Genomic DNA, 11,194 nt, shown 5'->3' with positions numbered 1-11,194 from the left:
ATCCAGGCAGGATGTCTACTAGAAAGCAATTTCACCAAATAAAGAGCAGCACAGTGGAGCAGTAGTCAGCATTGCTGCCTTGCAGCGCTGAGGCCTTGGGATCAATACAAAGCTGGGGTGCTATCTGCATGAACCCTGCCTTGCACCCACTGCTTGCCAAGAAAGGTCACCATGCATGGGATGGAGCGATCAGAAAATAGACAGATGGATTTAGCAAGTATACTTATTTGTATTGCACTTGTCACCTACTGAACAGTTGTAAGACCCGCATACTGACCTTGTGAGCAGCGGGGTTCTGAAACTGAAACCAACCATGAGCTCATAGCTGAGCGACCTGCAGCAAACAGTTGGAGCGAAGCAGACCGTCCAAAGCCCAAAAGAAAATTAAAACCGAAAGCAAGCAGGGGTCCACGCTGGGGTTTGAAGTTCAAGCACAAAAGGGGAAAACTGAAGTAGAAGCACGACACAAGCATGTTTTGAGGCACAAGGTCAGTTCGTTGCACAGTCGAACAGGACGGGTCAGTACTCAGGAAAGCCAGTAGAACACAAGGTTGACCTAAGGGTGGGTAGTCAAAATTAAACAGGATCGGAGCCAAGAGTAGACTTTCAAACAAACACAGCCCCAAGGAAAGCTTAGACTTGAGAATAGACTCAATGACTGAGCCTGGAATCCTGTAGACCTAAATATCTGCTAGTCAGTATTGATTAACAGCACGCAGGTGGCACATGGTTGATTGGAGGCTTCTCTTGCAGTAGTGGTATTTTGATTGCGTGCACTGGTGTTGCTGCGAGAGAACAAGTATAACAATACCAGTATGCAAACTGTAAAGACTTTGAAGATTCAGAGACCTCAAGAAGATGGATAACCATCTTTCAGTGTCCTGAGCTTTACCAGTGCTTACCGAACAGCTTAACCGTGGATATTTCAGCAGAGGGAGCATGACCCCAACCCCACCTCCACCTGACTTGGCTGGTTTGAGAGTATCCTGTGGTGAGCCAAGTTCATGAACAATTCAGTTTCAATTATAAACACGTTTTCCTGAAAAAGCCTAGATGAACTCAAGGTTCTATTGTATGCATTCCAACATTAGATGTTGTACTTCTATTTACAGTGTTGTTTTAACTGCGTGACCATTTGGTTACAAAAAAAATGGAGGACGAGTCATTTTTCATTTTTTATTTAAAGCACTAAATATAAATTACAGCCACTTTTTTGCGCAACACAAAACGCATGACATCTGAGGCATCATGGGCGTCTGAACAATGGCAGTGGAATGGTGGATACGGTCACCTCATGAAAACCACAGCAGTTTAAAATAAACCTCCACTTGTTCTCATCGTGTGACTTACTCCACATTTAAAAAAGTCAGCGCTCATACATACAAGTCTGTGGAGACGGATATCACTGAAGCATTATCAAAAATTACAGACCTCGCATCCTCAGCAGAAAAGTGAACATTAATATTAATATTAATTCCGAATGTGATAAACAATACAGGGTCCTCCACAATTGCTTTAATAACAAGGAAAAAGGAATGGACAGAGAATGGTGTTCAATAACAGCTTTCTATAAGAACCCAGATAAGGTAGAAATTATTAACTATTACTGGAAAAATGAAATACAGTACCACAGTAAGAGTAAGTACCCAGGAATAGCTACATGTGAGAACTACTAAATGTTTTCATATCTTAACCTTTCCTCTAAGATGAGGAAAGGAGAAATAACAAGAAGGGAAACCATTCTCAGAAGCATTAACAAAATAATCCCATCCAATTAACTCATGTACAAGGTTTTGTACATAATACTTTGCAAATCAGATTCAAATGCTACTGCATGTTAAAATGTTGAAAATAAACCGACTGGAAAAGAAAAGAAAACATTTTGCTCAACCTTGCCATGATTGAGTTGCTTTCTTGATACATTTTGGTCAAATTTAGCCCAGATGCTTCATGGCAGACAAACAGTGCAGTTAGCTAAGTGGAGAACCCTGCATCAACGCTGGCAAAATCCATGTTTCAAGAACACCCTACCTGGAAAACCATACAGACAAAGTGTGATTAAACTCTATACAAAAAAAGGTTGCTTTTGGCCATTTCTGTGCAGAACTTATATAACTTCTTTAAAAATTTGATATACAAGATTCCCTTTTTATACCCTTCAAACTTTGCTAAATAATTGATAAATATGCATTAATACAATCAAAAGACTGAGCTAGATTTAACCAGGCTTCGCATTTAATCAGAACATGTAAAAAAATCCTGGATTAAGGAATTTCAGGGGGCTAATTAAAGGTTTTCCCACAATCTTTTAAAGTACTCCATATGGAGGGGGAAAACGGACATTAAATCTTTTGAAAATCTTAAATCAGGACACTTATGGTTTATTGGAAAAGTCTCACTTAGTTTTTGGTGGGCCTAGTATCTTCTGTTTCCACCCCAAATCAACAGTTTGTCCAATGTATTTAACTAGATGACTGTAATACTTCTTATTGGATCCCAATGTTTTTGCAGGTAACCTTACATTTAAATAAGTGAATTTTAATAACATTTATAAGACCTTAAAACAAATCCTACATTCATAAGGAAAATAGGTTAGTGAAGTAAACACTCATTTTGGAACCTGATCCAGAAGATAAGATAAGGAAGTTGGAAGCCCTTGTTTTTAATTTTTTGTAACCCCATTAGTGCGTGGCTGCACAATCACAGTCCTGCAATGCTGGTGTGTATTTGCAGTTCTTTGGTAAAGATAAAGACACTAGGCTCTCATTGATCTAGATTTGATTGAGACTCAAACTATAACTGTCCCGATTGTCAACTGATTGTGCTGCATTTTGCAGAACAGCATTAACAAAAACTAGTAGCGGGGTATTGAAGTGAAACCCAAAATCTCAACATTGAGGGCAGTAAACGTCTCAGTCTTTTCAACTTTGGGTACAGCAGAAAAAGTGAAAGACCAGTAAAGCAACTACTATTTTTGATTATTAAATGTTTTGGTTGTTTTTTTTTTGCACAGCAGCTTCAACTATGGTATTGTATTGTTTAGTAAAAGCAAAGTGTTAGAGGCTCTGTTCTGCCCCAGAAATTGTACATCAATCTCAATAGGCCACCTGGAATGTGTACAAAGGCACACACCAAAAAGCTAAACCTGAAGGATAAAAGAAGTTCTGGAAAAGACAGGAGGAAGAAAACTTCACTTCAGTACAATCGGAACTGCTTAGGTTCCTCATCTTTGTTAAGAGTCTATGAAACTAGCTCTATTTAAAATTAATATATATATATAGCTCTAGTTCTGCAACTTCCAAACTGCTTTTTTACTCAAGAGGTTTCCATTGCTCTAAACTCAATACAGGATCAGAGGTCTAATACCTATCATCCTACAGCAAAGGCTTTCCAATTAGTGTTACACTCCAGTAGGCATTTCTTAATGTGTGGATGCAAATCAATAAACAAAGTAGTCCAATTGTTAGGTTCTGAAAAGGAGGTAAAACCTTTAAAAGGCCCAATTAGATTGCAAATAGTCAGAACCAGCCAGAACTGACCTGACCTTGGTTTTACCAAGGATAGAATAATAATTTTTTAAATATTTCAGACGCGGGTAGAGTCTTTCTATGGCAGAGATAAAAGAACCTCCCTTCCAGTTTACATTTTGATACCAACACAAACCCCCCCAAAAAACATACTATGGTTAAAAAAGTTATTTTCAAATTTAGAAAATGAAGCCAAAAAACAAAACTGCCAAATCAGTGCCATGTTCTCAATGCAAGTCAGAAGACAGTAAAGCAAACACTCTTAGCAATATATTAAGAAAGGCAATTCAAATATTGCAACAAAAAGCTGTAGCTTTATCGAATACATATAAAAGCCTAAACATTTTTAAATACACTCTACAAAGCAATAGACTATTTAGTGTTGCAAAACAAAAGTTCTATCTTTCTGACAACTAAACACCACCACCAAATTATACCTTTTATTATTAACAATATAAACAAGTGCCATTCTCATTACAGGGTTCATACCGATACCTTCATCCTATAGCCTGACGACTTTGCAAGCCTAATTTCTTGGACAAATACTGATGAGAATATTTCTATTGCCTGTTGCGTGTCTAACAGAGCAGACAAACAGGACTTGTAACAAAGTGCTAGTGAAGGCAAGTGCATTAGAACACCATCTTCTAGCTTTCAACCACTGACACAAATGTGCTCTTTACACTGAGGTGCAAAGATTTTGTGCAGGTGGTAATGGATGCAGCATAACCCACTATGTAACAATCTTTGGATCATTTTCACGTTTCTATCAATGTTACTGCTGCTGATTAAGCCGAGGCAAAGGGTTCATTTTATCCAACCTTCTGTCTTCACAATTTTCAAATTATGATCCGTCAAAAAAAAAAAAAATTAAAAACAGATTCCAAAAACGAATAACAGACTACTAATTTACACTACAGAAAGGAAAATTATTAAAAGGATTATTAAGGTGCTCAGAAAACCTGATTAACACAAGGAAGGTTCATTAAACCATAAACATTTTTTTTTACAAAATAATTTATATTTATCTTAGTTTAAGTTCTATGATTCTAAAACATTAAAATTTGAAAAAAGGTCATTTAACATAAATGGTTAGGTTTTTTTTTTAAATAAATTAGAAATATACAGGTTCTTGCAACAATTAACATCCAAATTACAAGTAAAGGTGCTTGTGTTTCAGCCAAAGAGGTTCCCCTTCTCCTTCACGAGCCTGAAGGTGTTCAGTGCTGGAATAAAGGATTCAATGGAGTGCCAGGTACTGACTCCAAGTTACTTTGGATTTAGAACTGCACCTGAGGCTTAAGTGCTCATTTGGGGAGTCAGATTGCTGACAGTACATTATACAAGTTTCCAGACAAATACAAGAGTGAGCCAACTTCCAGGAACCGCCTTAGGGACAGCCTGAATAAGCCCTAGCTCTTCAATTTCTGGAACACTTGTCTCCAGGTAATAGAGTACTGTCCAACAATGGCATTTCCAACAGTCAACTGAGGACGAGGTTACCTCACAAAATACAGGTTAAGTGGAGGACTCCTGTGATCACACAGCAAACATCAAGCAATAAATAAGGGTTATAGATGCCGCTATGCACCGACAGGACCGATTAGGAATTATGGCTTAAATGTGAGCAGAAAAACATTGTTCTTCCTTCTGACTCGGCTGGGACACCAAGGTCCTGGTTTGGGATGTCAGGCTGGTCTGTCTTTTAATTTAAAAGATAATTTCACTAACACTTAAAGGCATCCCAACAACCGCTGGGAACCGAACACGGAAAGTCCAAACCCGCCACGTGGGAGCCCCGTGGTCACTAGCAGATCTCCGACCGCACCCGGTGCTCGGAGACGAGCCCCCCGCGGGCGCCTCGAATTAGGCTTGCAACAGCCGTGGCCTAGCCTACAGTTCACACCTGCCGACGCGTACGCACCCTGTATTGCGCAGTCCGCCACTACTAAACCCACATATTTACAATATATTCCACTTTGAAAACTCGTTACCAAAACGAAAACAAAAAGTGCAAAAAAACCTTTGCCTCCGATCTTTGAAAGACCAGAAACAACATTCTTCATATTATATAAAAATCTACATAATAGCAGCCTAAAAAGTAAGCAGTAAGGTGCTTTAGCTAGTGCCGAACCCACGAGCTAACGGCGGGAGGGCGATGGGGGGGGGGGCGGTGCGGGCCGCCTGCACCGTCTACGGGCGGAGCTGGGACGACAGGTTGGCCAGCTCGATGAGCGCCAGGGCCCCGTGAAGGCGCTCCCTCTGCTCCTGCAGGCGGCGCCGCGCCGCCCCGCTGCCGCCCTTCTCCTCCTCCGCCTCCGCCTCCCGCTCGTCGTCGTCCTCGTCCTCGGACTGCAGGTACTCCAGCGGGTCCTGCTGCTCCTGGTCGCGCTCCTCCTTCGGCGGGCCCTTGCCCTTGGAGGGCAGGGGGGCGCGCTGTTCCCGGGTCTGCCAGTACCTGGGGGGGGCGAGAGAGCGTCAGCGTGCCGGAAGGAATGAAGTCGTGGAAGAGGGGCCGTGGCTGCTCCGACGGCAGCTTCAGTGCCGGAGGCAGGGAAAGGCGATGGGAATCCCCAGTAAATCCCCAGTGTGTGGTGTCTGAGGACAAGCTTTCGATTGCCAAAAACTGCCCTTTTCTCCTCCCTCCTCCCAGCACACATGTGTACTCAGATTACCAGTCTTCTATTGACCCAAATTCAGCTCTTTTCAAGCAAAAAAAAAAAAGCAGACCTTTTAGAAAGTTCGTTTGGAAACCTCAGGTTCAATTTGATATACTGCAGGAATAGAGTTTCTGAATTATACAGCTACTTCCACAATGCCACACATGGCTAGGCTTCAATGCTGGCCAGCATCACCGATTAAATTTCACTTTTCTGTACTGTGTGAAAAGGAATCACAACTTCCACCTATATTCAAAAGATGCCACACACCTGGTTAACACACACACCCAAAAAATTGTCACAAGGCAAAAAAGGTCCCAAAACAAACCACCTAATCAGTGGTGCCAAAGGCCTGTTTCAGTTTTGTGGGCAAATATTACAATCCAATACAAAGCATCAAAATAAACCTTATTTTATACATGTTTTTAGAAATAGATAAAACAATGTTGCTTATTGAGTACTGATAACACATTTTTAAGGTGGACTATCTTTTACAACTGACTGATCCAAACTAGTGACTTTGCACAAGCACTGAATTGCCTCAACAAGGGCTGATTTGGTGAACACCGTTAACAAGCTGGAATTGTGAATTGATGGAAACCAACCAATATGTGGGTCTTGTCAAGAGAAGAATGGCTTTGTGCCATTTGCGTGTTGGAAGCTGGGAACCACAGGTGGACGTGACAACAATGGAGCCAGGTCCTCTTTTGTGAACACTCTTTTCTGTGTGTAGACTGCCCTGATGGACATGAGCGAGTGTTCTGCACCACGATATGTTAATGGTGTAGGACACGCCTAACAGTGGGGGGCAATGGTCTGGGCAGGAGCACCTAGTTGAGACAGAACTGCACTAGTGAATGATAGCAACCCGACTGCACGGCACGACAACTATCAAGTCCTAGGACTTCACTGGCTGCCGAGACAAGACGAGACTGCTAATCGTGCTACGGATGCCCTACTTTGCAGACTTAAGCCCTCTTGAACATGTGTGGAATGAGATGGGTGACGTTATCTGGGGCTCAGAGACCAGTGAACCGGCACATATTCGTTCAGGCTCTACAAGAGGAACAGGACAGAATCTCATAAGATGGCATCGGCAACTTAGTGCAAAGCACGTGGCACAGATCCAGGTGTACAGGAGTGTGTTGTTTCCTATACTGGGCAGACATGACACTAGCCTGTGACTTTCCTCCTATTAAGGACGACTCTTCAACCTTTTGAGAAATGTACCCAAGTCATTCCCTAGATAGAACTGGAGCACATTCACCCAGTTACTAAGGCTCTCCGGAAGCTCTGCACACACACACACAAGAAGCAGCACTCACTTGGCCAGCCACTCAGCCACAGCCTTGTTATCGGCAGCCTGGGACTTGCCCTGCCCCCCAGTGGGCTCCTCTCGCTTCAGCCTGGCGTAAGGGTGCTTGGTGCAGTGCCGGTTGGCATGGGTGAAGCGACTCCCGCAGCCTGAAGGAAAGAGGTTCGGTAGGTTTAGTGATGGGCAATGGTACAGCCTGCTGCACAGCTCACAGGTGACCCTTCACCTTGACTTGTGAAAGTGCATGAGCTCAGAACCCACCCTTCTCCGAGCAGACGAAGGGTTTCTCTCCCGTATGCAGGCGCTGGTGCGTCTTCAGTTGGCCGCTCTGGACGAAGGCCTTGCCACAGTCTGGGAAATCGCACAGGTAAGGCCTCTCTCCTGAGGGAAAAAAAAAAACAACAATGATTAAATATCCTGAGCTTCCAGCCCAACAAGACATCAAGGAATGCTCTTCCTCAGCCTGCTTTTCTATCGATACCTACAAGAAAACAAAAAAAACACTCGTTTTACCCCTCAGTCTCCATCGAGTGATTAGGGAGCAGGGACTTCTAAACACAAACTACACCCCAGAGCCATGTGGTGAAAACACATTCTGTCCGCACTCTCAAGCCAAGGCCTTCAGGCGACCTTGTGGATCAGAAGAGCAAATTTAACTGTCAAAACGTCTAAGCAAGGCCGCCCCTTTATGATGGAAAGGGGTCCGCTCACCAGTGTGCGTCCTCTTGTGCGCCTGCAGCGACTTCTCCCGCGGGAAGACGCGGTTGCAGATGTTGCAGCGGATGCGGCTGGAGGAGTTCTCGCCTTCGTTGATGAGCTCTCGGACGGTGTCCGCTCTCGGGCGGCCGCGTCTGATCCCGTCCTAAAATGGGAAGGCGATAATTCAATCCAGGGTAGGCGCTCGCAGGGAGGAGGAGGAGGAGGACAGGACAGAAAGAAAACAAAATCACAAAGACATTTCTTGCCCTCTAAATTATCTCTTAACAGTCGTTTTACGAGTCAGGAATCAGTTTTGAAAATAACAGATTCTAGGTGAAACGTGACGTTGCTTAACGGTATAGCCAGACAACTAGCGCCACACTGAGTGACAATTTGACCTTTTAACAGGGATTAACCAGTTCTGGTCTTCGGGGTCCAGAATAAAGCAGTTTACCGGGGTCGCCACGAATTCTAAAAGTTTTTCATGCGGAACAAATTTGAACCTTAATCGATTTAATCTTATTTTTGCATGCCGTCTGCAGCGCTTTCAGCAGCAAGCGATTTAAAGAGCTAAAACCTTGCCACCCTAAAACCCTGATTCAGCTTCTTCAGGGCTCCTACCAGACCGCACGACCAACCCAAATGCAGATGTTTAATAATCTCATCTGTTAACAAACCGCAAACTGTGACAGAACGTCACCCGAATACCACAGCATCAACAGAGCACCAAAAAAAAAATCCAAGACTTAACAAGTGCTCGACCGCCTTTAAAGCCACACGTGAATATTTAAAACAGGCCGGGTTGGTTCATTCTAACCCGGGATTTTTGGTGCAGTTTCCAAACTGAAACCTGCCCCCCCGACAAGGTTACAAAAACATTAATTCCAACTGCATTGCAAGAGTTCAACTTCCTAACACTGAATATCATTTTCCGAGTGCACATGGGGGGACACGTTGACGAGCGACTACAACCCTTAAAAGTTTTTTGGGACTTTTCAAAGAGGTCGCACCGGTTGTTGTTGTTGTTTTTTTTGCAACAGTGTGAAGACCGCTGTCGCGCTGTGGCCAGTCTGCCTGGGGTCCACAGCGAGATCGCCGGGACGTGCAGCGCGGCGGCTGGACTTCCTCGCGCTTGGGTCCGTCTCCCGGTTACAGCGGATTGGGGGGGGGGATTTTTTTTTTGGCGCGCGCCGCTGACGTCACCGCGATTGTCAGCAGCTGCTACTGTAGGAAGTGGTTCTCTTTAAAATCCATCAAGGCACACAAAGAGCGCGGGCAAAAGGGGGGCTTTCCTTTTCTTAAACCCCTACAAACGCCGTTTGCTTTTCAGCACCGCGCTCACGACCAGGGCAGGCACATCGTTTTAAAAAGAAAAAAAATAGCAACCACTACCTTAACTTCTCCATGAGAAAGTCGTAATAAGACCTATATAGTTAACGCCAAAGACGATATGTTAAGGTGAGAAGCCAGAAGGCAGCGTTCAGTTTCCTAAACGGTCTGAAAAGAGGAAAACAAACACTTTGCTGTCATTTACCCCCGTTCTTAAGGTGGTATATTTCACAGTCACGTAAAACTATGATCGCACCATAAAACCGCCTGTAATATTCACAAGCATCATTGATAGCAACCGGCTCTTTAATCTGGAAACCCGACCAACCGCGGTACAATCCCACTTGTAGCAGTTTACGACCGGGGGGCTGAGCAAAGTGCACTGCGCCTCAGTCAGCCGCCATGTGCGCGATCTTACCCGCAGATGCTCGGGGCTCGCAGCGGGGTCCCCCTCGCCGCCCGTGTTGCTCCCTGTAGGGGAGGCGGCTCCATTCACGGGTCCGGGGCTCAGCGTGACATTATGGGCGTTTTCTCCCCACCTCCACGGGTACACCATGAAATCACTGAATCCCGGGCTCGTCGGCATCAGAGATTCCATCTTCTTGGGTTTAATCGGAGTAGTTTTAATCACGGACACCAGCACCCTTTTCGGAGAATCGTTGCAGAAAATCACTGGGGGCTGTTTGCTTTCAGCCATGGTTAAAAGATAGAAAAAGAAACGTTAAAATACTGCAATCTAAATGCTTTACTCCAATTAGGAATGGGGAAACCTTTGTAGGAAGTACAAAATCCAAGACAACGGTCTGAACAGACGATTCAATTAAAATATTCTTTTGCTTTGCAGGAAGAAAGGACGGTGACCAGAAAACTCCGATTTCCTAATCAGGCTTGAAGATTTCCAGCATTTCCCCCTCAAAAAAAACCAACAGCCCCGCTATTTCGAGTCTTGCGCAAACACAAAGTAATGCCTCTGTGTGATCAGCCCAGGAGCTCCGCACGGAAGACTAATCACAAAAAAGCAACTCGACCTCCTAAAACTTTTCCCGCGTTACAATTCGCGCCTGGGCGTTTTAGGGACGAATCGTGTAGGAGGATGTGTTGCGCTGCGTCTGACGTTTCCCTCTTGCCGGGCGAAACGAGCCTATAGCAGAAGTCGGACTTGTAAAAAGGACGAAGGCGCTGCAACAGTGTAACCAATGGCTATCCCAGGACAGCACTGGAAGAACAATCCTTGCGGAGGTTGATTTAGAGGGCCAATCCAATCAGTTTTGAACATTTCTAACCGCGCTCTCCGCGGGCAGCGTCGGTCTCGACCAATCGCCGCGTCGGGCACGAAAAGGCGGCCCCCCCGTGGATCAATCGGCCAATGGGCGCCGGATATTTCCCCGCCTCTGATTGGCCGGTTTCCGATCAAAGTCTCTCCCGCGCGCATTGTAACGTCTGTTTATTGTTTTGGGCGATTTAAAGGGAAAGTAGGTGATGCGCTGGGCGTGAGGTTGGTTATGTAACCAAACCGCACAAACCCGGCGATAGTGAAAGAAAAGAGAGCGGCGGTGAGAAAACAGAAAAATAATCTCAAAATTAACACCGCTAGGGTTAGAATTCCCGTCTCCAGACGTTGTAGACATAATCATACTGCCGCAATAATTTTAATTCTTGTATAT

The 11,194-nt window shown here is 44.5% G+C and overlaps 1 protein-coding gene across 1 annotated transcript; it reads right to left on the bottom strand.

The window, feature by feature from the left end:
- Nucleotides 1-1,162: 1,162 nt before the first annotated feature.
- On the bottom strand, nucleotides 1,163-10,950 carry znf367 (zinc finger protein 367). The gene is made up of 5 exons (XM_006626960.3): nucleotides 9,949-10,950; nucleotides 8,214-8,364; nucleotides 7,764-7,883; nucleotides 7,513-7,651; nucleotides 1,163-5,985 (listed from the first exon to the last, which is right to left on the bottom strand). Exons 1-5 carry the CDS (start codon nucleotides 10,225-10,227, stop codon nucleotides 5,721-5,723), a joined length of 954 nt encoding a protein of 317 aa, XP_006627023.1. The 5' UTR covers nucleotides 10,228-10,950; the 3' UTR covers nucleotides 1,163-5,720.
- Nucleotides 10,951-11,194: the final 244 nt, after the last annotated feature.

The sequence above is a fragment of the Lepisosteus oculatus genome, chromosome 3 (assembly GCF_040954835.1).
Source record: "Lepisosteus oculatus isolate fLepOcu1 chromosome 3, fLepOcu1.hap2, whole genome shotgun sequence".
Taxonomy (NCBI): domain Eukaryota; kingdom Metazoa; phylum Chordata; class Actinopteri; order Semionotiformes; family Lepisosteidae; genus Lepisosteus; species Lepisosteus oculatus.
The sequence above is the reverse complement of the archived record's forward strand: the minus strand, read 5'-3'. Positions and strand labels throughout refer to the sequence as shown.

Bases quoted from the DNA above. Each gene is read 5' to 3' on its own strand.
- znf367 (XM_006626960.3), bottom strand. From the start codon at position 10,227: ATGGCTGAAAGCAAACAGCCCCCAGTGATTTTCTGCAACGATTCTCCG. The intron at 8,365-9,948 runs GTAAGATCGCGC...TTCCCATTTTAG, and splicing joins CGAGCCCCGAGCATCTGCGG to GACGGGATCAGACGCGGCCG. The intron at 5,986-7,512 runs GTGAGTGCTGCT...CGCCCCCCCCAG, and splicing joins GTGGCTGAGTGGCTGGCCAA to GTACTGGCAGACCCGGGAAC.